General features: G+C 46.4%; 1 protein-coding gene across 1 annotated transcript in view; it reads right to left on the reverse strand.

Annotated features, from left to right (window-relative positions):
* The window catches only part of LOXHD1 (lipoxygenase homology PLAT domains 1), a 186099-nt gene that overhangs the window by 46708 nt on the left and 112315 nt on the right, over positions 1 to 27076 (reverse strand). Inside the window, exons 21-26 of the mRNA XM_049901744.1 lie at positions 24302 to 24435; positions 17195 to 17358; positions 16081 to 16185; positions 13400 to 13528; positions 11581 to 11745; positions 6913 to 7094 (exon numbers count right to left, since the gene is read on the reverse strand). Of these exons, the coding sequence (XP_049757701.1) occupies positions 6913 to 7094; positions 11581 to 11745; positions 13400 to 13528; positions 16081 to 16185; positions 17195 to 17358; positions 24302 to 24435 (879 nt within the window). The remainder of the gene's footprint in view (positions 1 to 6912; positions 7095 to 11580; positions 11746 to 13399; positions 13529 to 16080; positions 16186 to 17194; positions 17359 to 24301; positions 24436 to 27076) is intronic.

A 27076-nucleotide genomic window follows, 5' to 3' on the forward strand; every position in this document is an offset into this window, starting at 1 on the left:
CCAAGGGAAAACAAAACCCATTAAACCAATTGCTGTGCAGTCAACCCCTACTCATGGCGGCTCCATGTGTGTCAGAGCAGAAATGTGCTCCACAGGGTTTTCAGCAACTGATTTTTTGGAAGTAGATCACAAGGCCTTTCTTCTAAGGTGCCTCTGGGTGGACTCGAACCTCCAATTTTTGGTTAGCAGCTGAGTGTGTTAACCATTTATTTGCATCACCCAGGTGCCAAATATAATAACCCCAGATGCCCTGGTTCATGGCTGGTTCATGGAATTCATGCCATGAGGTTTGGTACAACAGTTGGAGTGGTGGGGAGTGGGTACTGCACACTTGGATTTCCTGGAAGCCCCTCTGTAAATCAGGCTACCCAACCTACTCCCTCAAGCTCCCAGGTAGGCAGCTCCCACGGAGGCAGCCTGGTGAGCTCCAGGTTGTCCCCTAAGGGTGGAGGGCTCTTGATGAGTGAATGGTGTTTGAATGGTTGAGTGAGTCATTGGTCCAGTGTGAACCTCTCATAACCGTAGGCAGAAGCAAACTCTCTATGAACTAAGCAGCCTCCAACCAGTGGCTCCTGCCCTTCCCACACACCCCCCCACTCTTGGCAGCTAAGGGGGGTGTCATGGATTGAATTCTGTCCCCCCCAAAATGTGTGTATCAACTTGGTTAGGCCATGATTCCCAGAATTGTGTGGTTGTCCTCCATTTTGTGATTCTAATTTTATGTTGAGAGGATAAGGGTGGGATTGTAACACCACTCTTACTCAGGTCTCTTCCCTGATCAAAGGTAAAGCGAGTTTCCCTGGGGTGTGGCCTGCACCACATTATATCTCTCAAGAGATAAAAGGAAAGGGAAGCAAGCAGAGAGTTGGGGGTCTTCGTACCTCCAAGAAAGCAACACCAGGAGCAGAGCACGTCCTTTGGACATGGGGTCCCTGCACCTGAGAAGCTTCTGAACCTGGGGAAGACTGAGGACAAGGACCTTCCTCCACAGCCGACAAAGAGAGAAAGCCTTCTCCTGGAGCTGACACCCTGAATTTGGACTTGTAACCTACTAGACTTGTGAGGAAATAAATTTCTCTTTGTTAAAGCCATGCACTCGTGGTATTTCTGTTATGGCAGCACTAGATGACTAAGACAGGGGGCCTATTAGCACTACACACAGAACCATCCCAACAAGCCACTTGACCCTCCAGGCCTCAACTCCCCCATCTATAAAATGAGGGGAATTGCATCTTATCCAGCTGAGGGCAGGGGAGGAGACAGGGTAATTCCCTCAGGTCACTGATGGGTCTAAGATCTCAGACATGGCTCTTTTTGTCAACACCCTAGTTCTAAGTGACTGGCAGAGCCCCATATCTCTGGAAACTCTGAGAATTAACAAGGATGCCCCACCTGCTGCGCTCTCCCAGACAACTCCCCATTGGTCCCTTGCCCACACTTCTTCAGAGAAGTGAGAATCCGAGTTCAAAATGGCCATCTGGGGAAATGTGTGAGCCCCCGAGGGGCTTTCTGAATGATTAAACAGTGCCTGGTGATTACAGGCTGAAGCTAGTTCCAAGGACATTTTTAAAAAAAATAATCATTTTCATTGTGCTTTCAGTGAAAGTTTACAAATCAGGTCACTCTCTCACATATAAACTTATATACACCTTACTACATACTCCCATTCACTCTCCCCCTAATGAGTCAGCCCGCTCCCTCCTTCCAGTCTCTCCTTTCATGACTGTTTTGCCAGTTTCTAACCCTCTCTACCCTCCCATCTTCCCTCCAGACAGGGATGCCAACACAGTCTCAAGTGTCACAGGTAGCTCACTCCTCCTCAGCATCTCTCTCCAACCCATTGTCCATTCCATTCCATGTCCGATTAATTGTCTCCCACAATGGTTTCTATCCTGGGCCAACAGAAGATTTGGGGACCATGACCACTGGGATTCTTCTAGTCTCAGTCAGACCATTAAGTCTGGTCTTTTTATGAGAATTTGGGGCCTGCATCCCACTGTTCTCCTGCTCGCTCAGGGGTTCTCTGTTGTGCTCCCTGTCAGGGCAGTCATCGGTTGTGACCAGGCACCATCTAGTTCTTCTGGTCTCAGGATGATGTAAGTCTCTAGTTCATGTGGCCCTTTCTGTCTCTTGGGCTCATAATTATCTTGTGACCTTGGTGTTCTTCATTCTCCTTTGATCCAGGTGGGTTGAGACCAATTGATGCATCTTAGATGGCCGCTTGTTAGCATTTAAGACCCCAGACGCCACACTTCAAAGTGGGATGAAGAATGTTTTCTTAATAGAATTTATTTTTCCAATTGACTTCTATGTCTCCTGAAGCCGTAGTCCCCAAATCCCTGCCCCAAGGACATTTTTAAGAAAATCTTGTTCTTTCACATTGCGAAGAGCATGGGAAGCGATTGCCGAAATCCTTGGTGCACAGAATCTCCCCTGAGGACACATTGCTGACTGCAGAACCAAAGAGTGAAGATTTGCCACCTCTCTCTTTGTTCAGAAGCCCCTATTCCTCCTTCCCTGGCTCATCTCTTTGAGGTTTGAGATATGTGGGTCTAAGGCCTCCAAGAGATTTTTGTGACCTTAGTCACCCAGTTACTCTGTTGTGTATGCTGGGGTGGCGATCTCATCCAAGACCCTCAGAGAGCAAGAAGGCCTTTCAGAGAACTGCTGTCAATGGTTGGTGGGCCATAGTGGCATCAGAGATGGACTCAGAGGACATCAGCCTCAGGAGAGACTCTGCTGCTCTCCCGAGAAATGAAAGAGTTAGAGAAGGCTCTAGAATCGAAATGCTTGAGTTCAAACCCCAGCTCTGCCATTCTTTAATTATGACACCTTAGGCAAGTTATTTAACCTTCCTGTGCTCTGTTTCCTTATCTGTAAACTGGGATGATCATAGCACCTAACTCTTGGAATTGTGATGAGATTAAATGTATTGATATACATCAAATGCTTAGAATGTTGTTGTTAGGTGCCGACTCATAGCGACTCTATGTACAACAGAATGAAACACTGCCCAGTCCTGCGCCATCCTCACAATCGTTGTTATGCTTGAGCCCATTGTTGCAGCCACATTGAGGGTCTTCTCTTTCCCTGATCCTCTGTTTTACCAAGCATGATGTCCTTCTCCAGGGACTGATCCCTTCTGGTAACATGTCCAAAGTATGTGAGACAAAGTTTCTCAAGCCTCACTTCTAGGGAGCCTACTGCCTATACTTCTTCCAAGACAGATTTGTTCATTCTTTTGACAGTCCATGGCATGTTCAATGTGCTTTGCCAACACCATAATTCAAAGACATTGATTCTTCTTTGGTCTTCCTTATTCATTGTCCAGCTTTCACATGCATAGGAGGTGATCGAAAGCACCATGGCTTGGGTCAGGCACACCTTAGTCTTCAAGGTGTCATCTTCGCTTTTCAACACTTGAAAGAGGTCTTTTGCAGCAGATTTGCCCAACGCAATGCGTCATTTGATTTCTTGACTGCTGCTTCCATGGGTGTTGATTGTGGAGCCAAGTAAAATGAAATCCTTGACAGCTTCAATCTTTTCTCCATTTATCATGATGCTGCTTATTGGTCCAGTTGTGAGGATTTATGTTTTCTTTATATTGAGGTGTGATCCATACTGAAGGCTGTAGTCTTTGATCTTCATCAGGAAGTGCTTCAAGTCCTCTTCACTATCAGCAAGCAAGTGCTTATAATAGGGCTAGTAAATGGGAGAAACCAAACCAAATTCAACATAGCTGTAGAGTAGATTCTGACTGATGGCAACCCCATGAGTTACAGAGTAGAACTGAGTTCCATAGAGTTTTCTTGGCTATAATCTTTATGGAAGGAGTTCTGGTGGTGCAAAGATGAAGCACTTGGCTACCAACCAAAAGGTTGGCAGTTCAAACTTACCCAGTGTCTCCACAGGAGAAAGACCTGGCGATCTGCTCCCATAAAGACTACAGCCTAGGAAATCCTATGGGGGCAGCTCTACTCTGTCACATGGAGTCACTATGAATTGAAAATCCATTCAACGGCATCCAACAACAACAAAAACCTTTAGATAGCAGATTTCCAGGCCTTTCGTGATGCCACAGGGTGGGTTCAAACTGCTAACATTTCAGTTAGTAGTCGAGTGCAAACCGTTTGCACTACCCAGGACCTGGCTTATGGGAAGTGCCCAATAAATGTTAGCTGTTGTCTTAGTCATCTAGTGCTGTTATAACAGAAATATCACAAGTGGATGGCTTTAACAAAGGAAGTTTATTTTCTCACAGTAAGGTAGGCTAAAAGTCCAAATTCAGGGTGTCAGCTCTAGGGGAAGGTATTCTCTCTCTGTCGGTCTTCTCATCAATCTTCTCCCAGACTAGGAGCTTCTCTGTGCAGGGACCTCAAGTCCAAAGGACACACTCAGCTCCTGGCACTGCTTTCTTGGTGATACAAGGTTACCCTCTCTCTCTGCTTGCTTCTGTCTTTTATATCTCAAGAGATTTTCTCAAGACACAATCCAATCTTGTAGATTGACTCCTGCTTCACTAACACAACTGCCGCCCATCCTCCCTCGTTAGCATCATACAGGCAGGATTTACAACATATAGGAAAATCACACAGTACCAGGAATCATGGCCCAGCCAAACTGATACACACATTTTTGGGGGGACCTAATTCAATCCATGACAACTATTATGGTGATTTTCCTGACCAACCCCTTTGTTTTAGGATGAGGCCACAGAGAGGGAGTGGCTTGCTCTTGAGTTAGTGGCTGAGGCAGACAAAGCCTGAACCTAGAGCTCTCCCTCTTCCCTGAAGATGGATCAGAAAAGAGAAGTAGAGAGACAGGAGCAGAGAAGGCAGAGGGACAGACACCAGGAGACAAAGCTTTTTCATTTGTTTTCCAAGCTCTCATATGCCCCCAAGACCCAGGTACATTTGAGCAGAAAAGAGAAATACCAACAAATTACTGACAAATTCTGACTGTTATCAGTAGGGACTTCATTGATTAAAGTCCCCGGAAATCATGCTGAGGTGTAATCCCAGTCCTCAGCCACTGATGACATCAGGCTTGGATGAGTCACAAGCCAAGACATCTTGGGTGGAAGAGATGTTAGTGTGGTGTGGGCAAATGATTCACCCTTGTGTTTTCCTTGTTAAAACACTCAGCAAAGGCAGCAGACCTTCCCACACACGCTGACGGTGCCCAGAAAAGGCGGGGAGCATGCAGGGAGTCCCCTGGGACACAGACTGGCCAAAGAAGAAGGAAGGGGCAGAGAACCTTGTTTCCCACCACAAAATAAGGAACGCCTGTCAAAAGGTCCCACTACCTAGGCAGTCCAGACTCAGAGCTCCCAGCTCCTCTCCTTCAGGGTCTCCCTATCTTCCCCTTTAATTCCTGGTTCGTCCCTGCCCCCACCACCGGTCTGTCAGTGTGTTGTACTGTGGTGGCTTGCGTGTTCCTGTGGTGCTGAAAGCTATGCCACTGGTATTTCAAATACCAGTAGCGCCACCTATGGTGGACAGGTTTCAGTGGAGCTTCCAGACTAAAACAGGCTAGAAAGACCTGGTGATCTACTTCAGAAAACTAGCCAATGAAAACACCATGGCTCACAACAGAATATTGTCTGATATAGCGCTGGAAGATGAGCCCCTAGGTTGGAAAACACTCACACTACACAGTAGCCACAACAGTGGGCTTCAGCATACCAAGAATCGTGAAGATCATGGAGTTGCCATGTGTTGGAGCCAACTAATAACAACAACAGCATCCTTGTCCTCTACCCAAGCCACATCACTCTCCTCCTGTGGAGGCCAAACCTCCAATCACTTGCTGTGCTTATTTCCACCTCTGGCTGTTAACCATGCTATTTCCTTCGCTGGGAAGGCCTCTGCACCTTGATCCTGATTATCCCTCAGGCCCAGCTCAGAGCCACCTCTTCCAGGGAGCCCTCTCTCATCACTCCTGGCCGCCATTGGCTTATCCTTTCTCTGAACACCATAGCTCGTTCTGTTGCTGCACCACTTGTCCTTTCTACCATTTGCCAGGCTACTGCAGTGGCTGAGAGCACTTATTCTAGAGCCAATCATCTTGGGTTGAATCCTGCCTCCACTGTGTCCCAGCTTTGTAATTTTTAAGTAAGATACTAAATGCTCCATGCCTCAGTTTCCCCACCTTTAAACAGGGATAATTACAGCACAGAGTTGTTGTAAGGTTACACGAGTTAATGTAGGTAAAGCCAAATGACAGTGCCCATAGGGCCAGTTGTTATAGCAATGACTGGACCCTCTCATTAGCTTTGTGTGTAGGTCTGGGGTCCTCAACTAGACTGTAAGCCCCTTGAAGGCAGGGTTGGTGTCCTCCCCTTCTCTTGTGTCTCCCACTGACCTAGTACACAGCTGGCCACACAGGGGAGGCACACTGAGTATGCAGTTGATTGACAAGTACAGGATGCCAAGGGGCTGTGACCTACACCCAGGGCAAACACTGAACCAGACCTACACCCAACGGCGAGTGTGGAGCATACCGGAGGTTCTTCTGTATCACGTTTGGCTAAAGTCTGAGAGCTGAGCCACGAACCAGGAGAACTTATCTCTATGTGATAACCAGTGGCGGGACTCCCACCTCCCCCAGCACACCAGAACTAGCAGTCTGGATGCCATACTCTGCTGCGAGCATTTGTCTGTCCTGGCTGGTGGCACTGGGGATGCCCCATTGGGATCGGGCCTCGAATTTTCCTGAGCCCTCTTCACTTGTTCTCTCCTTTGATCCTAACCACCATCCTGGAGGAGCCAGGCAGGGTTCACAGTCACGTGGATAATCTCAGCACGTGTGTCCTGCCCCTGAATTCAAGATTCCTTCTCCTCCCCTCTGTCTGACCCCCAACCCTCAGTCCTTGCTCCCCGCAACTGCCAGCAGCCTGCTGAGCCCAGGTACCTCCACGATGAAACGGGAGGCGGACTTCCTCTCAAAGAACAATTTCTGCTCCCGCTTGTTGGTGCACAGGTACTTCTGCTGGGTGCACACGGCGTCGCAGCCATAGATGATGATGAAGATGTTGGCATCCGTCCCAGCAGCAAAGACATCGCTGGTATAAAGGGTGATCTCATAAGGGACAACTGAGAGTGGCGACCAGAGAGCAGTCAGAGAGGATGTGAGAACAGAAAACATGTGTGGGCGAGGTCAAGTTCTTCCCCACTGCCCAGGCCCCTCTACCCGGGAACTGCTGCCAGGGGCCCTAGACCTCCCCATGGTTGCCTAGCAACCACAGGTGGGAGTCCCTGTCAAGCACCCTGTCCCCTCAGACCAGGGTCTCTGCACCTCTCACATCACAAAGCTGGTACAGCAGGTTTGGTGAAAGCAGAGGCTTTCAAGCCAGACAAGCCTTGCTTGGCTCGAATCTCAGCTCTGACTGGCAAGCTACTTAGGAACCTCAGTTTCCTCATCTGTAAAACGTCCTCAATGTGGTGCTTAGCTATAGACACTGTAAACAAAAGCGTTATATTTTGGGTGCAACTCACCAATCGGATCAGCCAGGACACAGTGGTGAGAATTCTTCCCTCTCCCCTCGTCCCAACCCTCACTCGGTCTAGGCTGGCCTGCCCTCCCCCACCCCCCCACAGGGAGCCTGGCCCGTTGTTTTGTTGGATGCAGAGGGAGGCCTTATGGATCCCCTGATTCAGCTCCCTTATTTTATAGAGCTCCTATAAGGGAGGAGAGTCCCTCGGTGGTACAAGTGGTTAATGCATTCTGCTGCTAACTGAAAGGTTGCAGGTTCGAGTCCACCCAAAGGCACCTCAGAAGAAAGACCTGGTGATCTACTTCCAAAAAGTCAGCCATTGAAAACCCTGTGGAGCACAGTTCTTCTCTGACACACATGGGTTCGCTGTGAGTTGGAATCAACTTGACAACAACTCTTTTGTTTTTTATAGGGGAGGGGAGACACTGGGGTCAGGGATGTGCCAGGGTCCACTGAGCTTGGCAGAAAACTGTTCCCACCAGGAATTGTCTGTCTGTAACAAAGAGTGGACCCATCGGTGCTGCCAGCAAGTGGCTTCCTGGCAGTGACCACCAGCAAGAGTAGAGACCGGCATTCCTTAGCATTTGGGCTGAGGACTCTTTGTGCCAGAAACTCGGGTTCCTTATTAAAAATACAGATTCCCAAACCTCTCCTCAGATTCTCTGGAGTTGGGCCCAGGGATCTAAATCTTTAACTCACACTTTACACTATGTTTGAGGCCAGTAGTCTAAAAAGTGTGTTCTCACTATGGATTGAGATCCATTAGCAGGGTTCAAAAAGGATTTCATGGGTTGTCAGCAGTAATTTTTTAAATATATGGAATTGAATAGAATCATATAGAAAACACTGCACGTTGCACATAGTGAGGGTAAATCTTTTCTCGTGACAATTTTATTTGTTGCGTACGTATATGAATTAGATACTTACTCTGGGCCACAGTAAATGAAAATTAAAAAACTCAGAGACACAGTACATTTGGAAATCTGTCCTATCCTATGATCTTGACCCTTAAAAGGAGTCATTATTAGAAGTCACTTCTCACAGGTGGCCCCAACCTTTTCCAGAGGACAAATTTACTTTTCATTTATAATTGTGGCAACTTTACTATAGTAGTAATAGTTATCATTCATTGAGTACTTGTTATACACCAGATTCCGTACTAAGCACTCTACATTCCTTGTCTCATTTAATCTTCAAAAGGACCTTACAGAGTAGGTATTTTTATATCCCCATTTTAGGGATGAGAAAACTGAGTCACAGAGAGGTGAAGTAACTTGCCCATGGTCACACGACTGATCAACAGTGGAACTTGAACTTGACTCTAGGTTTATCTGACCCCAAGAGCCTGTGCGGTCAACCTCTAGAGGTGTTGTTGTCATGAATAGGGAAAAAGTACTGCTGACTACCCACAAGCCACAAGGAGGGGTGGTCATGGAGGTGACCGTCAGCCCCACAATGGCCTGAGTGGGGCCCTCCACTGAGGGAAAACACCGTTGACCCTGCCAGGCCCTCAGGCAATAACGGAGGCACCATTTCTGCTGCGCGCAGCCCTTTTCTCTAAATCTTCTTGGATTTCTCCCTGGCTTAATGCCTGGGAGACCTTGAGCGGAGAAGCTGGAAATAGGATTTGAGTTTTCTTGAGCTGGCTGACAGTGGCAGAAGCCCTGGAATTTTCTGGACAGAAACAGCCCATGGTTCAGCCCTCATTGCTCCAGGCCTGGGCCCAGATTTGGTTTCTGGTTTCTGGCTCTGCTTCTGCCATTAGGTAGCTGTGTGTCCTTGGGCAAATGGCTTCACTTCTCTAGGCCTCAGTTTCCTCACCTATACAATGAGGGGATTAACGAGATCTGTGGTTTTCAGTTTTTTTTTAAAACCATGGAACTCCTACAAATACATTTATCAATAGTATTTGAAAAAAAAAAAAAAGAAGAATATTCAGAAAAGGCTTTTCAAAGCTGTGGAGCTGCGGGGTGGCATGAAGTGGGGAGGGGCTTTCCTTCTCAGTCTTCCCCTCCCTCCACCGGTAGCCCTGAGACTCCTCCTACTACTGCCAGGCTTCTCTGGAGCACAGGTTGAAACCGAAGGTCCTTCCAGCACTAATATGGCGTGAGTCTCTCTGTGAAGCCTGTAGTGCCGCCCAGCGGTCTCTTTCCTCATTAATATCTCTCCTATGTGGGCAGTACATGTCCACCAGTCCATGGGCAGCTCCATCTTGTCTGCTCTTCATGGTTTCAGGCATACTGGGCGGCTTTGATGAGCCACCAAATCTAATTCCAAGTTCCTTTCTAAACAACAGCAACAATAACAACAACAACAAAAAAACCCATTGCCATGGAGTCAGCCCCGACTCATGGCAACCACATGTGTTGTAGGGTAGAACTGCTCCACAGAGTTTTCTTGGATGTAATTTTTGCAGCAGCAGACTGCTAGGTCTTTCTTCCGAGGCACCACTTGGTAGGTTCAAACTACCAAACTTTTGGTTGGTAGCTGAGAACAAAATCTTTCCCACCATCCCTTGGCCTGCAGCTCCCAGTCCCCTGGATCTCTGAGACAGTCACCAGGCAGGGAAGGGGCTCTGAGCACAGTCCCCTCCCCTGTGCTCCCACCCAGCATACTTCCACCTGTAAGTTGGTGCCACACCGCCTCAGTAGGCAAAGTCAAGTCTTTGATGACCTTTTTTTTGGGGGGGAGAGATGTGAGTTGACAACAAAGGGCAAATGGCTTTCTTTTAATATCAAGCTAGAACTGAATAAATCCAAGATCAGGCCACAAACACTCTCTTTTTTATTTTTGAAGAGAGGAAGGCTGGCCCTGGGGGAAGTAGGGAGAAGCTGCAGGTCCAGGAAGCAGGTATAGTGAGGAGCGTTTCCATTCCTGTCAGCTCCACCTCTCCCTTCCTCTCTCTCACCCTCTCCATGTAAATGTCTACTCTGTCCTCAAGGGTCCCACCCAATACTGCTCCAGGCCTGTGCACCTGTCAAGTCAGTGTCTGTCCTAGATAGCAGGTAACTCCTCCTGGGGGTAGGGGCTTGATCAGAGGGTCTGCTTTGTATATGCCCGGCCAGGGGCTTTAGTAGAGGGAAATGACACGTTTTTCCAAACTTTCACCCAGAAGATAAAGTTAAATTGCTTTACCGGCCCCACCTCAAAAAAAAAAAAAAAAAAGTTCATGACTAATTCATACTGTTTCAGTATGAGTTGTTTGGGGGAAATCTTTCTGCTACAGTTAATTACTTAGTTATGGAGCCCTGGTGGTGCAATTGTCAAGTCTCTTACAGGCTGCTAATTAAAAGGTTGGCAGTTCGAACCCACCAGCCGCTCCTTGGGAGAAAAGACGTGTCAATCTGATTCCATAAAGATTACAGCCTGGGAAAGCCTGTAAGCCACTCTACAATGTTATATAGGGTCACTATGACCTGGAATTGACTTGATGGCATACAACAATTATTTAGAGAAAAATTGTATTCTCTGGGTTTGGTTCAGATTTCAGCAAATTCAGACAAAGTCTTAGTAGTGTTTATTTCAGTTTGATTCCCCGGACCTAGTGCATAGCTACACATATATACACATTTAATACACGCTTTCTGATGATGGTGGTGGAAGGGAAGTGTCAAAAACCACCAAATTGCTCCCTGTCCTCTTTTCCTTTAGCCTGTAAAGGAATTACATTTACCTCCTATTTTCTTTTTTTTTCCTCCCGAATCAGGAGAAAATCTTACAGTGGTGATTTCTTTGGGGTGTTAACGACTAGAAAAAGGATTGGCAGATGGCATTGATAATGACCTTTACAATTAGACCTATTTCTTCTTTTTGGAGACTGACTGCATTCTTTTCTCTATTTTGCAGATGAGGAAACTGAGCCTAGAGAGATTAGGTTCTCTCCTGTGTCACCAGCTAGTGTGGGGTGGAGTTGGGAATAAGCCTTTCCTTGGGCTCTGCCCACAGCCTCACAGGGCCCAGGGAATGTAGGGAAGGAGCAAGAGGTCCAAATCTCCAAGGCTGGCCTGGCCCAGAGTCCCAGCTAGAGAAAGGATAGGGCCCGGTTGGGGTGGTGGTGCTGGGCTCCTGGCCACTGAGGTTCCTACATGGTGTGTACCGCCTTGTCTGCAGCTCTGCGTGGAAGAGGTCCCTGACGATGGTCCCGTCGTCCTCATTCTTGGCCAGCCAGCGGCCACAGGGAAATGTCATACACTTTCCAAGAGATGGGGCATCCACCTCCACCCAGTCCACAAACCAGCCTGGAGCCTTGCCTGGAGGAGGAGGAGACGAAGTCCTGGAGGATGTCTGTACATGGCTTCCTGGGCGTGACTTCAAGGACTCCAAACACCCTTCGCTACTTGATGGTGGATGCCTACAGTCCCATCATTATCATGTCATCCCTTTAGCTTACAGAGTAGTTAAAATGCACACCCAGCTGAAGCTGAATCAACTCCAGGCTGCCAGCAGGGAAATTAGCAAGAGTGAAGGAGCCTGGGGAGCAGTGACAGGAAGACAGAGAGGATCTGAGGGGGTGGGAGGCAAGGACAGTGTCCAGGGTGGGAGGGGCTCCAAATAGGGAGCCAGGGGTGCCAAAGGAAACCTGTGTGACAGAGACTATACTTTTCACCAAAGGATGTGGATGGTACTCACAGCTGCCTGGCCTCAGTTTGTGATGGACGAAGGGAAGGGAAGAGTGGGGGACAGGATGGTCCTCCCTGGGAAAATCTGTGCTCAAGCTTAAAAGAAGGAAATGGCAGCTAGGCCTACACTCCCAGGTGCTAGGACAAGGGTCCCCTTCCTTAGGTTTAGAAGAGGTGTTTTTACGAGCAAGAAAAACAGCCCTACTTTACTCAGGGAGAAAAAGCCTGTGTACATCCTGTGTCTGGTTGAAGTGTGAGCGGGTTCCAAGAAGAGCTGGCTGGATCAGTGCTTCTCAAAGTCTGGTCCCTGGACTAGCAGCAGTAGCAACACCTGGGAACTTGTGAGAGTTGTGGATTCTTGGGTCCCAGCCCAGACCTACTGAATCAGAGACTCTGGGGGTGAGGCCTGGCAATCTGGGTTTCGACAAGCCCTCCAGTAATTCTGATGCACACTCAAATTTGAGGACTGTCATGGATTGAATTAAGTCCCCCCAAAAACTGGGTGTATCAATTTGGCTGGGCCATGATTCCCGGTATTACGTGATTTTCCTATATGTTGTAAATCCTGCCTCTATGATCTTAATGAGGGAGAGGATGGGCAGCAGTTGTGTTAGTGAGGCAGGACTCAAGTTACAAGATTGGATTGTGTTTTGAGGCAATCTCTTTAGATATAAAAGAAAGAAGCCAGCAGAGAGACAGGGAGACCTCATACCACCAAGAAAGCAGTGCCGGGAGCAGATCACATCCTTTGGACCCGGGATCCCTGTGCCTGAGAAGCTCCTCAACCAGGGGAAGACTGATGAGGAGGCCGACAGAAAGAGAAAGCATTCCCCTGGAGCTGGCACCCTGAATTTGGACTTTTAGCCTACTTTACTGTGCAGAAGTAAATATCTCTTTGTTAAAGCCATCCATTTGTAGTATTTCTGTTACAGCAGCACTAGTGACTAAAACAACGACATCAGAGATAGATGAGGGCTTCTCAAATCTAGCCGCACATTAAAATTACCAAGGGTGGACAGGAAGCCTTAACAACCACCAGCGTCCCAGCCCCACCCCAGAACAATTAGACCAGAATCTGCTTGTCTCCAAAGGCCCACTGGGCTAAAGAAAGTGAGGGAACTGTGTTGTTTGTTATGGAAGGCAGGTGACACCCAGGTCTCATTACCAGCAGGAGAATGTATTCATCCTCCCTGCCCCAGCCCCAGACCCATGATTCTTTCTCAGGTGCCCAAGGAGAGACCTGTCGGAGGTCCTTGAATTCTTAGCAGGGAAAGGGAAACCAGACCTGTGTTATCATGGCCAATCCTGACTTTCCACAGGTCGCCCAGATCCAGCGTCTCCACTGTGAAGATTTCGATGCTGCCCCTCTCAAACTTGTCACTGTTGGTCTTGGAGGACTTCAGGAGGGTTATTCCTGTGATCAAATGACCCCAACATGACTGGTTGGACCTGAGGCCTTTTTAACCTGGTCTGGCCCACCCCTGGAGTCCCTCCTTATAATGATCAAATTTCTCAAAGTCCATCAAATTTAGACCAGGCAATTACCATCCACTGGGCACCTTTGCACCTTTGGCATTTTTTTTGTCTGTGTGTTCTTTTATCGAGCTGTAAAATAATCTAGTGAGGTATGTGTTTTTATCTCCAGTTTGTATCTAAAGAAAGGGAGACACCAAGAGGTTAAGTGACTTATCCAATATCACCAAGGAGAAAGTATTGGGACCTGAATTCCAATGTCTGCTCTCCTTCCACACTGGCCACGTTCCTCCACATGGAGAGGGAGCCATGACAGAGGACTCTCCCCAGGCTCCCTGGGGAACCAGTAGGTGCCCTGTGGGTATGGGGCATGTGGGAATTCTCCAGAGACTCTTTCATGGATTACAGAAGGAGGGATGGCTTCAAATCCCCTCCACCAGCCCTCTCACATTCAGCAGGTGTCCTGGGACTCTGGCTGGGGTGTCTGTCTGAAATGGTGATAATGCTCAGAGTTATCACCATCCCTTATTGCCTCAGCACATACCTCATTTCCTGTAAGTCCCCTCACCCCTTAAAGTCTAGTCTCTGGGCCCACCTCATACAGGAAGTCTTCTGATATCCAGAAGACCCCTGGGAGAGTGGTTTAAGTGTACAGAGAGACAGACAGACCTTGGTTCTAGACCTAGCTCTTACCACCTGGGTGGCCTTGGGCAAATTACTTACTGTCTCTGAGACTTGGTTTCCTCAAACATGAAAAAGGGTGGACTCAGTTCCTGTCCCATAGGATTGATGTGAAGATTTAATAAGATGAAGACAGTTGAGTGCTAAGAAATGTGCCTAATACATAGAAAGCCCTCAGCCAAGAAAAGCAGTTATTAGAGCCCATCAATTTCATTGACTATGGTTCAGTGATTATTGTAACCACATATTTTTATAAGCTATAATTCTTTCATTATACACTACCTGACTTATCATATCTATTAAATTAATAACAATAATTCAAAGTTATAAGTGTTGCTTTGTCCCAAACATTTCATAAATTCAATTTTGTTAAATTTACAACTCTATGAGGTACAAGTGTATGAATTACAGTGTTGGAGAAGAATATTAAATATACCAGGGACTGCCAGAAGAATGAATAAATCTGTCTTGGGAGAAGTACAGCCAGAATGCTCCTTAGAAGGGAGAATGATGAGACTTCATCTCACATGCTTTGGACATCTTATCAGGAGAGAGCAGTCCCTGGAGAAGAACATTATGCTTGGTAAAGTTGAACGTCAGCAAAAAAGAGGAACACCCTCAGTAAGATGGACTGACACGGTGGTTACAACAATGAGCTCAAACATAGCAATGATTGTGAGGCCAGTGCAAGAGCAGGCAGTGTTTTGTTCTGTCGTACGTAGGTATCTATGAGTTGTAACTGACTTGACAGCACCTAACAAGAACAACAACATGAGGTATATACTAGTTTCATCCACATTTTACAAATGAGGGAACTAAGGCACAGAGAGGTTAAGCAACTTGTCCAAGGTCACACAGCTGATAAGTGGTAGAGCCAAAATTTGAACCAATCAGTCATACCCCAGAGCATGCCCATGCTCTCTGCCACCACACCATTGTATTAGATATGAGCCCCTGAGGATAGAGTTTATGACCATTCTTCAACAATGATTGGCACAGTGCTCTGTACCTACTGGCTTCTGAGCAAATACATGATGACTGCTTGAAGGATTGACTCCTCTCTGAACTCAGACCAAATGGCTGGACAGATGACCTATCTGAATGGCTGACCCCAACACTAAATGTCACCCTCTCCAAGACCCTGGGCAGAGGTTCCAGAGTGATTCCAAGATTCCTTGAGCATTTCATACTGAGGGTACCATGAAACTCATTGGCTGCATCTCACTGGCGGTTGGGAGAAGCCACCATTTCCCAGGTTGTTATTAGGGATGGGGTTAGGGTTAGGACTACCTCTGCTATTAGAACAGGAAGAAGAGCTCTGGCAGAAGATACATAGAAGAGACCATGCACGGTTTGGACTGGGGTTCTGAAAGGCAAACAGATTTGCACATCCAGAAGGGGCACAGAAAATGGTAAAACCATTCAGAAAGGCCTGGGAAAACACTGACAATTGGATTGGGCACCATGAGCTAGGGAGGAAGACACTGAAGGACAGATGATTTACATGGCTTCCACACATGTGAAGGGTGGTAAAAACACCTATGAGGACTTGAGAGAGAGCAAGGAGCTGGGGTCCAGGAGGACTGACTTAGTGAGATGCAGGAAGAATTTCCCAAGGAACCAACTTTCACAACTGAGGTAGGCAAGTCACCTCCTGTGGAAATAATCAGGAAAAAGGACCTGCCTTTCTGGTTGCGTGCAATCTGTCAAGAGACAGAGACATGACCAGGATTTCCTTGGAAACCATTTCTGAGTCTTCCAGTCTCCCTGGGGAGGAACACTGTGAACATTGGCCCTGCCTTGCTTTCTTACCAGTGTTGTCCTGAGTGCCAAAGAGTGTGATGAAGACATTGGCATCTGTGCCCGCATTCTTCTTGTCCCCGGTCTTTATGGTCACTGAGAATGTGGTAGATTTATCTGCCAGGAGAGGAGATGTGAGTGGTAGGTTGCTCCTCCCAAGAGGGGAGGAGGAAGAAGAGCCACTTTGTCTAGGAGGACTTCCTTGATTTACCCCATCTGACCCCCTCACTCCAACTCTTCCTCCACCCCTTCATTCTTATATCTGTGAACCCTGCAATACATAATGTTCAAGCTGACCATTTCTATGAATTGCTTTATTCATGGCATGTGTTGTCCTGTAGTAGCCTTTAGTCTAGAAACTTCCTGAGTGTAGAGATGAACTCTCCCCTAACTTTGACCCACACAGAAATTCTTGAATCTACTGAGTTGATTAAATGGTTAGGGGAGACTTGAGGTGACTGCAAGAAGTCAAAGGCTAGTTAGCCAGGGGCCCCAGTCTTACTCTTCCAGGCTAGGAGGAGTTTCAGGGATGTGAATTCCTGGGAAGAAAGCTCAAGCATCATAGACCACTTGAAGGTTACTATTCATTCTTTCCCTTGACAAAAATGTATGGAGAACCTATAGTGTACCTGGAGGGGAAGACACAGGACAGAATCAGAACCAGCTACCCCAATCCATTCTGTTATACTATACCCTACTCTACCAGACTCTACTCTACCATACTCTACTCTGCTCTACTTTACCCTACTCTACTCTATTTACTCTATACTACGTTACTCTACCCTACTTTACTCTACCCTACTCTACTCAACTCACTGTACCCTACCCTAACCTACTCTACTGTACTCTGCTCTGCTGTATTCCATTCCATTCTTCTATCGTAGCCTATTCATGACAACAACTCATGTAATTTATGCTAGACAAGTGGAAATATGCCCCACTTCACCTCCCCATTCTTATCCATGAAGGAATGAGAGGGAAGTACAGATATATTGGCAGAAGAGGAAGTGCCCATATCCCACAGGAGAGGGAGGGAAGATGGAGATCTAGGGTGGGTAGGTCCTTAGATGTCCTTTAGGAGTGAAGAAGTATGCTAGAGGAAAAAAATCAGCTGAGTTTAGGACACCTTTCTGCTCCAAGACCAGGTTGTCGAGGGGACTGTTGTCACCTCGCCCACCCTCCTCATCCTCCGGAGGCAGCACATAGGACTCATCCACTGGCAACAGCTCCCTGGACAGCTGGCCATCGTCCTCCTCCACTGCCAGCCAGCGTTGGCACGGGAAGTAGTACCTGTGGGGTGGAGGGGGGAAGATTAGGAATGTCCTTCTGGGAAGGTCTCATGCAGGAACTGTCATGGACTGAGAAATAAGACACCCTTCATGGGGCTCCAGATGCTCCTCTGTCTGCCCCGCATGGCATTGCCCTTCCATCCTACCCTGCCTGGGAACCCCCTCATTAGAGTGACTTGCCTGGGGTAGAAAACAAATGTGTGGACATTGTCTCCAGACACCTGATTGAGATTGCCCGTGGTAACAGAGCCTGGTACATAGTAGACCTTCAATCAGGGTCATATTGAATGGAAGTATCTAAAAGGGGAGGGAGGGGTTTGTGGGTCTCTCTAGACTTTTCTGGAATTAATCTATTATCCAGAGCCAATTTAGCGGAGAATGCTGTACATAGTAGGTGCTCAATACATAATTGTGGAATTAATGGATTTTAACAGAATTACTCAATTATGATTTTGATTTTGGAAGAGATAAAGAGTGGGGCTAAAGAAGCTGGCACAGCTGGTAACTGGGACAGTCACTGGAGGGGAGGTCTAAGTCAGGCTTCTCAGTGTAGGGGCAGAGTCCTGCACAGTGGAGGCATCTAGACAGGAAGGGAAGGCAGAATCAGGGATGAGCAAGGCAACAGATACGGTAATTAAAAACTCAGCCTCTAGAGCCAGACTGTCCATATTTGTATCCTGGTTTTGCTACTTATAGATATGTAACCTTGAGAAAGTTTATTTACCTCTCTACACCAGGGCTGCCAGATTTAGCAAATAAAATTATAAGACTCCTAGCTAAATTGCAAATAAATAATGAATAATTTTTTAATGTACCTATGTCCTATGTGTGATGGGACATACTTACACTAAAAAATTATTCGTTGCTTCTCTGAAATTCAACTTTAACAGGGAGTCCTCTATTTTATCTGGCAACCTGACTCTGTACTTCAGTTTATCATTCTGTAAAATGAGAGCTATTAGTACTTGTTTTATAGGTTGTTGTGAGGATTAAATGTGTTAAGCATTTAAATTTAAAGTACTTATAAAGATAGCTGGCTCAAGGTAGGCTCTGGGTAAGAATTTTCTAATATTACTGTTGGTATTATTATTATTTTGCTTACCCTGCTTTCTCTTCAGCCTATGGCTGGGCTCTCTGGAGACTGTGGGATTGAGAGTTCCCCTTGGGCCCCTAAGCTCCCAGAACAATTCAAAGGGTCTGAGAGTGCAGTCCATCTCTAAGTTGGGGCAGTTCTGCCCCAGCTGGCCCTCCTCCCCATCCCTGCCCAGGTACATAAGGGCCATTCAGGAACTGGCCATAGTCTGTAGATGCGGGAGCAGCAGAGGTTGAATGTCTCACCTCCACCTGAGCCCCACAATCTCTCCCACAGTTCTCATTGACTCTAAATCTCAAAGTGTTAGAGAAGCAGAACCAGAGAGCTTTGCCTCAGTCCTTGGGCTCAGGTGAGATGGGATGGAGGCAATTTTACATTGATGGACATGGATTTAAAGGACAGGAAGTGTTCAATCCAGAGTGATATAAATTAAATTGCAATTCACTTAATATTTAAGTGAGAAATGTATACTGTTCCACTTCCTAGCCTTTAAATGTATGAATGGGAAAGTTAACATTTTTTTCAATAAAATAACATATGAATAATAGGTTTTCATTCTAAATTATGGGCAATTAAGGGCGAGAGAGAAATAAAGAAGGAAGTGAGGTCAGGGTAAAGGCAGAGACAATGAGTGTGAGAAGTTGGGGGACAAAGGCAGAGGAAGAAGACACACAAAGAAAGAGCCAAGGAAACATATCCAGGGAAAGGGAAAAAGAAGGGAAGAGTCATAACCCCACCACGTCTACAAAGAGATGACTGCATACAGAGTCTGGCTTTCATAGAGCGTTGTCTCTATTCTCCCTGAGATACGTTCGCTGAGACCTTAAAGCCCCTCAACATGCACATAACTGCAGCATCATGGACAGATCTCCTCTCAGCACCTGTTCCTTGAGCAGATGGAATCAGAGCAGAAGCCAGGATTGGCATGAGTGCTGGGCATTTAGTCTCTGTCCCCACACAGCCAACGAGCACACTCTTAGGGTTTAGCAGGAGACTGGGGCTACTGACCCCTTCCCCTTCCTCCCACAGGAATAAGTCCTATTCCAGCAGGTCTTTGGGTCCTGGGGAGGGGGAGGGGGCAGGGAATTTTTAAGGAGAAAAGAGGCAAGCAGGTGCTCTGGGCCAGATATGCCCACCATACCACTTAGCAAGGCCAAGTAAAGTGGTGATGCTAGTAGAGTGCCATAGAGAAAAAAGCATGGGTCTGGAATTCAGGAATTTAGGATTTGTGTCCCTTCTCTGCCCCTTACAAAGTGTGTGATCTCTAGAGCTTAAGTTTCATCACCAAGAAGGCTGAGTGAGATAATCTGTAAGACATTTTCTGTCTCAACACTCTTCAACCCCCAAGATCTCTAGAGAACATTTTCTCATCAGATTAAAGTTAGAAAAAAAAAGTCCAACAACTTTGTCACATCCCCTTTTCACAATAAGGATGATCATGGAAACATATGTTGAGGGAAAATCTCCATTGATCTGGCTCCCTGAATGATCAGATTGAATGAGGACTCCTTGATGCCCTACCTTAGACATGTAGTATGACCAAGAAATAATAAGACACTGAGATTTTAGAGCTATTTATTACTTAGCAGAACCTAGCCTATTCCGACTGATAAACTTGAGATTACACACATATATATGCATATATTGTGTATAAAAAAAAAAAGCTTTGCCATCGAGTCAATTCAGACTCATAGCAACCCTACAGGACAGAGTAGAACTGCTCCATAGGGTTTCCAAGGAGCAACTGGTGGATTCGAACTCCTGACCTTTTCATTAGCAGCTGAATGCTTAGTCACTATGCCACAAGGGCTCCATACTGTATATATATATATATATTGTTATATATATATATGCATTATTTTCAAATAAATTGTTTCAAATAAGTGGTTATTTAAGTGATATCAATGGAAGAGGTTGCCCAGGGAGCATATATTTGTATATTTAATTGTGTGTCTCACCTGCTAGGCAAACTGTAAGTCCCATGAGCAGAGGGATGGTGTCTGTCTTGCTCATTGCCAAGTCCATAGTCCCTAACGTACACATCAATAGAATTTAAAGACATTGTCCAGGTGAAACGTCCTCACTTTCTCCTTCAACATTCCTCTGAAATAATTCCTAGGTTTCTTAATCAGCCATCATTGTTTCCTTGAAGATGTACTTTCTTTTTCCTAAGATCCCTCTTAGAAAGTGTTGCCTAAGCCAAACCAACGGTTTCAGGAATTGTCTGGGCAGAGTAGGGAGTGAAGGAAAGACCAGCATCTCCTCAGTCCAAAAGTGACATGACCATAACATAAAAATCAACTTGACACTTTTTTTGGACTCTCATTTTTTTCATGGTGGCCAAGGGGTGGGGCCTCCCAGGATAGAGGAGGCAGGAGGAGTCCAGAGATAAATTTTCCCAACTTCACAATCTTGTAAAAAGCTGGAACGGCAGAGTCCTTCGTTAAAGGAATGTGAGGCTCTGTGCAGTTTTTCACCCTTCAAAGGGGGCATCATTCTGAGTCAACTGTTCAATTCCTAGCACTTAGCATGGCGTGTTTTACAACTCTTTGCGGCATTAACAAATGAATCAATGTATCAATCATAATTTAGTTCATTTAATAAGTATTTATAGTACACATATTGTGTGCCAGGTGCTCTTTTAGTACTGGGGAAGACACAGCAGTAAACAAAACCAATGAAGTCTTTGTCTACAATGACCTTATATTCTATTGCAGGGAGATGAACAATGACTAAATACACCAGTTTATTGTAGGTCAGATGACATTAGTGCTATGCAGAAAAATAAACAGAGAAAGAGGAATCAGAGGTGTGGGATTGGGAGGGGGCTATGCTCAGTCTCACTGAGATGGTGACATCTGAGTAGAGACCCGTCTAAAGAGATTACAAAAGTGAGCCATTTGGGGGAAGAGAGTGCCTGGGAGAAGCGACAGCAAATGCAATGACCTTGAGGTGGGACCATGTCTGCTGGGCTCAAGGAACAGCAAGGAGTGAGCAAGGGAAGATGAGGCTAGAGAGGGAAGGAAGAGGTGTGGGGCAGACCATGGAGGTCCGTGTAGGCCATTGGAAGTGCTTCGACCCTTACCCCGTGTGAAATGGGAGCTTTTAAGGCTTGTGAGCAGAGGATTGACCTGATCCTCATCATCACACTGCTGTAGACAATAGGAGGGTCTGGGTGGAGCAGCTAAGTCCCTGGGTGGTACAAATATTTAACATACTGGGGCTCTAACCAAAAGGTTGGTGTTCAAGTCCAACCAGAGGCACCTTGGAAGAAAGGCCTGGCAATCTACTTCCAAAAAGCCAACCATTGAAGACACTATGAGGCACAGTTTTACTCTGACACACATGGGGTCGCCATGAGTTGGAGTCGACTTGATGACACCTGGTACTGTTTTCGAGTGAAGCACAGGAAACAGCCAGGAGGCACTGGCTACCAGGGTGGTGGTGATGAAGATGGAGAGACTCAGATCTGCCGATGGACCAGGTAAGTGGTATAAGGGCATAGAGGAGTCAAGAATATCAAGTTCATGGAGGCCATTGACGTGGTCAGAGGCGGTTGATGGATGTAGTCAGAGTTCACTAATCCTTTTGAATCCTGCAAAGGCCATATTGCTGAGCTAATAAAGGTCATGGAGAGCGTGGGGGAAGGCTCCAGACACTGCTAGGGAAGGTGTCTCTTCAAGAGAGAGGAAATTCACTATCCTGCTTTTGTTTCTTCTGAGCCTCTGTAATTTTCTGTCCATCTCCCAAAGCAAGCTTTGCTCAGGGTAGCCCTTGGCCTGAAGGCTGTTGAAACTGGCTCATCACAGGCCACTTACTGCTGCTTCAAGACAGAAGGAAAAAACAATGCATAAACAAGCAATGCCCACAAAAAAGGATGAGGAGGAAAGAGAGAGAAATGAGGGAAGGTAGGCTTAGAGAAAGGAAGGAAGGGAGAGGGAGAGAAGAGTAATGAGAAGCTTCCATTCACAAGAATGATAAAAATATAAAATAGCTGGGAATAGACTTAACAAGAACATATAGCAGCTACATGTAGAAAATTGTAAAGCTTCCCGAGAAACATAAAGGAACACTTGGATAAATGGAAAGGTATACCTGGGTGGGTGCACTTAATTAAATATGCAATTCTCCATACGTACATTTAATGGCATAACAATGAAAATTCCAATAGGATTTCTTTTTCAAGTCCTTTAATGTTTTTTTTTTTTTTAAAAAAAGGTAAGAACACCTAACATTTTTAAAGGCTAATGAAAAAGGACAAGTAGAGACAGATGTGAAAATAAACAATTAAACAATAAAGCAACACTAATTTGAAAATTGTTGGGCTGGCCCAGAAACATCAAGTCGATGCATCAGAATAATTGACCCCAACTGAGCTGTGCAGGGAAGCCAGTTATGGTCACAGTTTGTCCCTAGTCTTACACTTCTGCAGCACCTTATCCTTTCCGAACTTAAATTCCTTAGACTTCCAGAGTATCTTGAGAAGTAAGCTGGCCTGGCATCACCAAGCCCATTTAATAGCAAAGGAAAGGGAAGCCCATAAAGATGGAGCAACTTGTCCAGGGTGACCTGGTGAGTTTCTGGCAGAGAACAGACCCCAGGCCAAGACCCTGGTTCCAAGACATGGGGTATTTATTCCCCCATCCTACATGCCACCACAGTGACCTCATGGAAAAACATGACATGGGGCTGTATGTGAGCTGTGCCTCATGGTCTTCTTCCAGAGTGTTCTTTTGGAATGGTGAGACAAGGGTAAGTAAGATATGGAGTGAGCCTAGCAACAGGGCATGCTCCAAGAGACAGCAGGATACAGACCAAGAAATTGGTTTAATTCAGCAAATATCTATTCACTTGGCACCCACTAAATACCAGGTCCTGGAAGGCCCTCAGCAGCCTCACAACCCTCTTCAGATCTTGCTTGCTTCTCTCTCTGCCTCCTTCTGTCCTGCTTCTGTCCACATCACGGGCCTTCTTTCATCTCTGTTGCCCTTGGCCCCCTTAGCCTGAGAGGCAACCTAGCCTACTGGTAGAAAATGCACCAGATTACACATGGTTTGGAGCTCTGGTCCCGGCTCTGGCACAAACTGGCTCTGGGGCTGTGGCTTCACTTCGCTGGGGCCTGATTCCTCCACCCGTCAGAAGGGCATGACGCCCACCCCCCAACCTAGCTGTGAGCCTAGAGCAGGACCACCACCTGTTTTTTTACATCCCACAACTAAGAATGAGCTTTACCTTTTTAAATGGTTGAAAAACAATCAAAAGAACAATATTTCCTGACATGTGAAAATTACATGGGACTCAAATTTCAAATTCCAGAAATAAAGTTTTATTGGAACACAGCCACGTTCATTTGTCTATGCATTTTCTGTGGCTGTTTTCATGCTACAATGGTGGAGTTCAATAACTGCCACAGAGACTGAATGACTTGCAAAGCCTAAAATACTATCTGGTCCTTTACAGAAAAATTTCACTGACCTCCAGTCTAGAACATTAAAACCAAGTAGTGGCAGCTATTTTGTACATGGAGAGATTGATAGCTAAGCTAAAGCTGGGCATGGAGACTGGGCCAGTGAAGGTCTAGCAGGCAGAGCATGTCTGACCTCCTTGCATTGACCTCAAGAGCTGGAATGGACTGACTCTCTACCAGACTGTCATATATTGTGAGAGGGGAGCAGCAAGGTTAACGCCCACCTGGCTAGCAGCATGGGCCAACACCCCCTGGTGGCCACGGCAGACATCCCAGCCACTCCCCCACCAGCCCAGCCATCTCTTCAGTGCACTCTCCTAGTGGAAGGCATGGTGGCTGGCATGGCCTCACTTGCCTCCCTGCCCTCCAGCCCCCGCCACTCACTTGATCTCGTTGTTCATATCGGTGATGTCGATTCTATCCAGGAACCAGCCTGCTCTGTTGCCAGAGTTGTCATGGCGAATCCGAATCTTCGTCAGGGGCCCCAGGTCCATGGCGGGGATGGTGAAAGTGTCTGTCTGTGAGGGGTCAGAGCGAAGCTCAGAGGGGTGAAAACTGTCCCCTTCCCATCTGCCAACAGCTCCACCCTCCCCAGGGCTGGGGCAGCCTGAGGCCACTGTAAGAGCTAAAGCAGCCAGTGGTGTGGGCTTGGAAAATGCACTTGTTTAGTCTAGTGTTTGGTCCGTACTGTAGGGTCTCTATGAGGGAGAATCAACTCCAAGGCAATGGGTTATTGTCTTCTTAACCTACTCCCACTAAGGGAACTTCTTACTCTTGTGCGGTCCAGGAAGGTGGAAGGAGGAGTAGAAGGGCAAAGGTGACCATGAGGAAAGGCACTTTGGCTGCAACCCAGTATTTATATTGTGAGTGGGTAGACAGGCGGGACCCATTGCTTGGCTATACACTGAGACAGTGCACTCATGTGTGCACGTGTGTACATAATCTCCTTCAACCATGAAGTTTTATTAAGCACCTACTATGAGCAGGTCCTGTGCTAAGCCTGAGTGAAAAGACTGAACAGGGACAATACCACTGTGGGTCATTACATGCTCAGGAGGAAGCAGACAACACCAGGACCTGATAAGTGAGTGGCAACACTTACGCTCATTCAAAGACTTCACCAAAAGAGTAAAAAGACAACCTACAGCCTGGGAAAAAAATCTTGGCTACAACAAATTCGATCAACGTCTAATCTCTAAAATCTACAAGATCCTGCAAAATCTCAACAACAAAAATACAATTCAGTCAAAAAATGGGAAAAGGATATGAACAGACACTTCGCTAAAGAATAGATATATGCACATCCATGTTCATTGCAGCACTGTTTACAATAGCAAAAAGATGGAAATGACCAAGATCCCATCAATAATTGAATGGAACAACAAATTACGGTATATTCACACAAGGGAATACTATGCTACAATAAAGAACAACGATCAATCCGTGAAACATCTCATAACATGGAGGAATCTGGGAGGCATTATCCTGGGTGAAATAGCTACAAAAGGACAAATATTGTATGAGGCCACTATTATAAGAACTCAAGAAAAGGTTTAAACACAGAAGAAAACATTCTTTGATGGTTATGAGGATGGAGAGGGAGGGAGAGGGGTATTCAGTAATTAGATAGTAGACAAGAATTATTTTAGGTTAAGGGAAGGACAACATACAATACAGGGGAAGTCAGCACAACTGGACTAAACCAAAACCTAAGAAGTTTCCTGAATACAGCCAAACACTTCAAGGGTCAGAGTAGGAGGGGCAGGAGTCTGGGGACCATGGTTTTGGGGGACATCTAAGTCAACTGGCATAACAAAATTTATTAAGCAGCCATCTAAGATGCATCAATTGGCCTCAACCCACCTGGATCGAAGGAGAATGAAGAACACCAAGGATAGAAGGTAATTACGAGCCCAAGAGACAGAAAGAGCCACATGAACCAGAGACTACATCATCCTGAGACCAGAAGAACTAGATGGTGCCCGGCTACAACCGATGGCTGCCCTGACAGGGAACACAACAGAAAACCCCTGAGGGAGCAGGAGAGCAGTGGGATGCAGACCTCAAATTCTCATAAAAAGACCAGACTTAATGGTCTGACTGAGACTAGAAGGACCCCGGTGGTCATGGCCCCTAGACCTTCTGTTGATCCAGGACAGGAACCATTCCCAAAGCCAACTCTTCAGACATGGATTGGACTGGACAATGGGTTGGAGAGGGATGCTGGTCAGGAGTGAGCTTCTTGGATCAGGTGGACACTTGAGACTATGTTGGCATCTCCTTCCTGGAGCGGAAATGGGAGGATGGAGGGGGTTAGAAGCTGATGAAATGGACACAAAAAGAGAGTGGAGGGAGAGAGCAGGCTGTCTTATTAGGGGGAGAGTAAATTTTTTTAATTGGGAGTGTGTAGCAAGGTGTACACGGGTTTTTGTGTGAGAGACTGACTTGATTTGTAAACTTTCACTTGAAGCACAATAAAAATTATATTAAAAAATTTATTAAGAAAATGTTCTGCATCCTACTTTGGTGAGTGGCATCTGGGGTCTTAAAAGCTAGCAAGCAGCCATCTAAGATGCATCAGTTGGTCTCTATCCACCTGGAGCAAAGGAAAATGAAGAACAGCAAAGACATAAGGAAAATATGAGCCTAAGAGACAGAAAGGGCCATATAAGCCAGAGACTTCATCAGCCTGAGACTGGAAGAGCTAGATGGTGCCCAGCTACCACCAAATGACTGCCCTGACAGGGAACACAACAGAGAATCTTTGATGGAGCAGGAGAAAAGTAGGATGCAGATCTCAAATTCTAGTGAAAAGACCAGACTTAATGGTCTGACTGAGACTGGAGGGACTCCAGAGGTCATGGTCCCCAGACTCTCTGTTAGCCCAAAACTAAAACCATTCCCGAACCGAACTCTTCAGACAAAGACTAGTCTGGACTATAAGACATAAAGTGTTACTGGTGAGGAGTATGCTTCTTAGCTCAAGCAGACACATGAGACTATGTGGGCAGCTCCCATCTGGAGGTGAGTTGAGAAGGCAGAGGGCAACAGGAGTTGGTTGAATGGACACGGGAAACACAGGTGGAGATAAGGAGTGGTCTGTCACATTGTAGGAAGAGCAACTAGGGTCACATAATAACATGTGTATAAGATTTTATA

The sequence above is a fragment of the Elephas maximus genome, chromosome 11 (genome assembly GCF_024166365.1).
Source record: "Elephas maximus indicus isolate mEleMax1 chromosome 11, mEleMax1 primary haplotype, whole genome shotgun sequence".
Lineage (NCBI taxonomy): Eukaryota > Metazoa > Chordata > Mammalia > Proboscidea > Elephantidae > Elephas > Elephas maximus.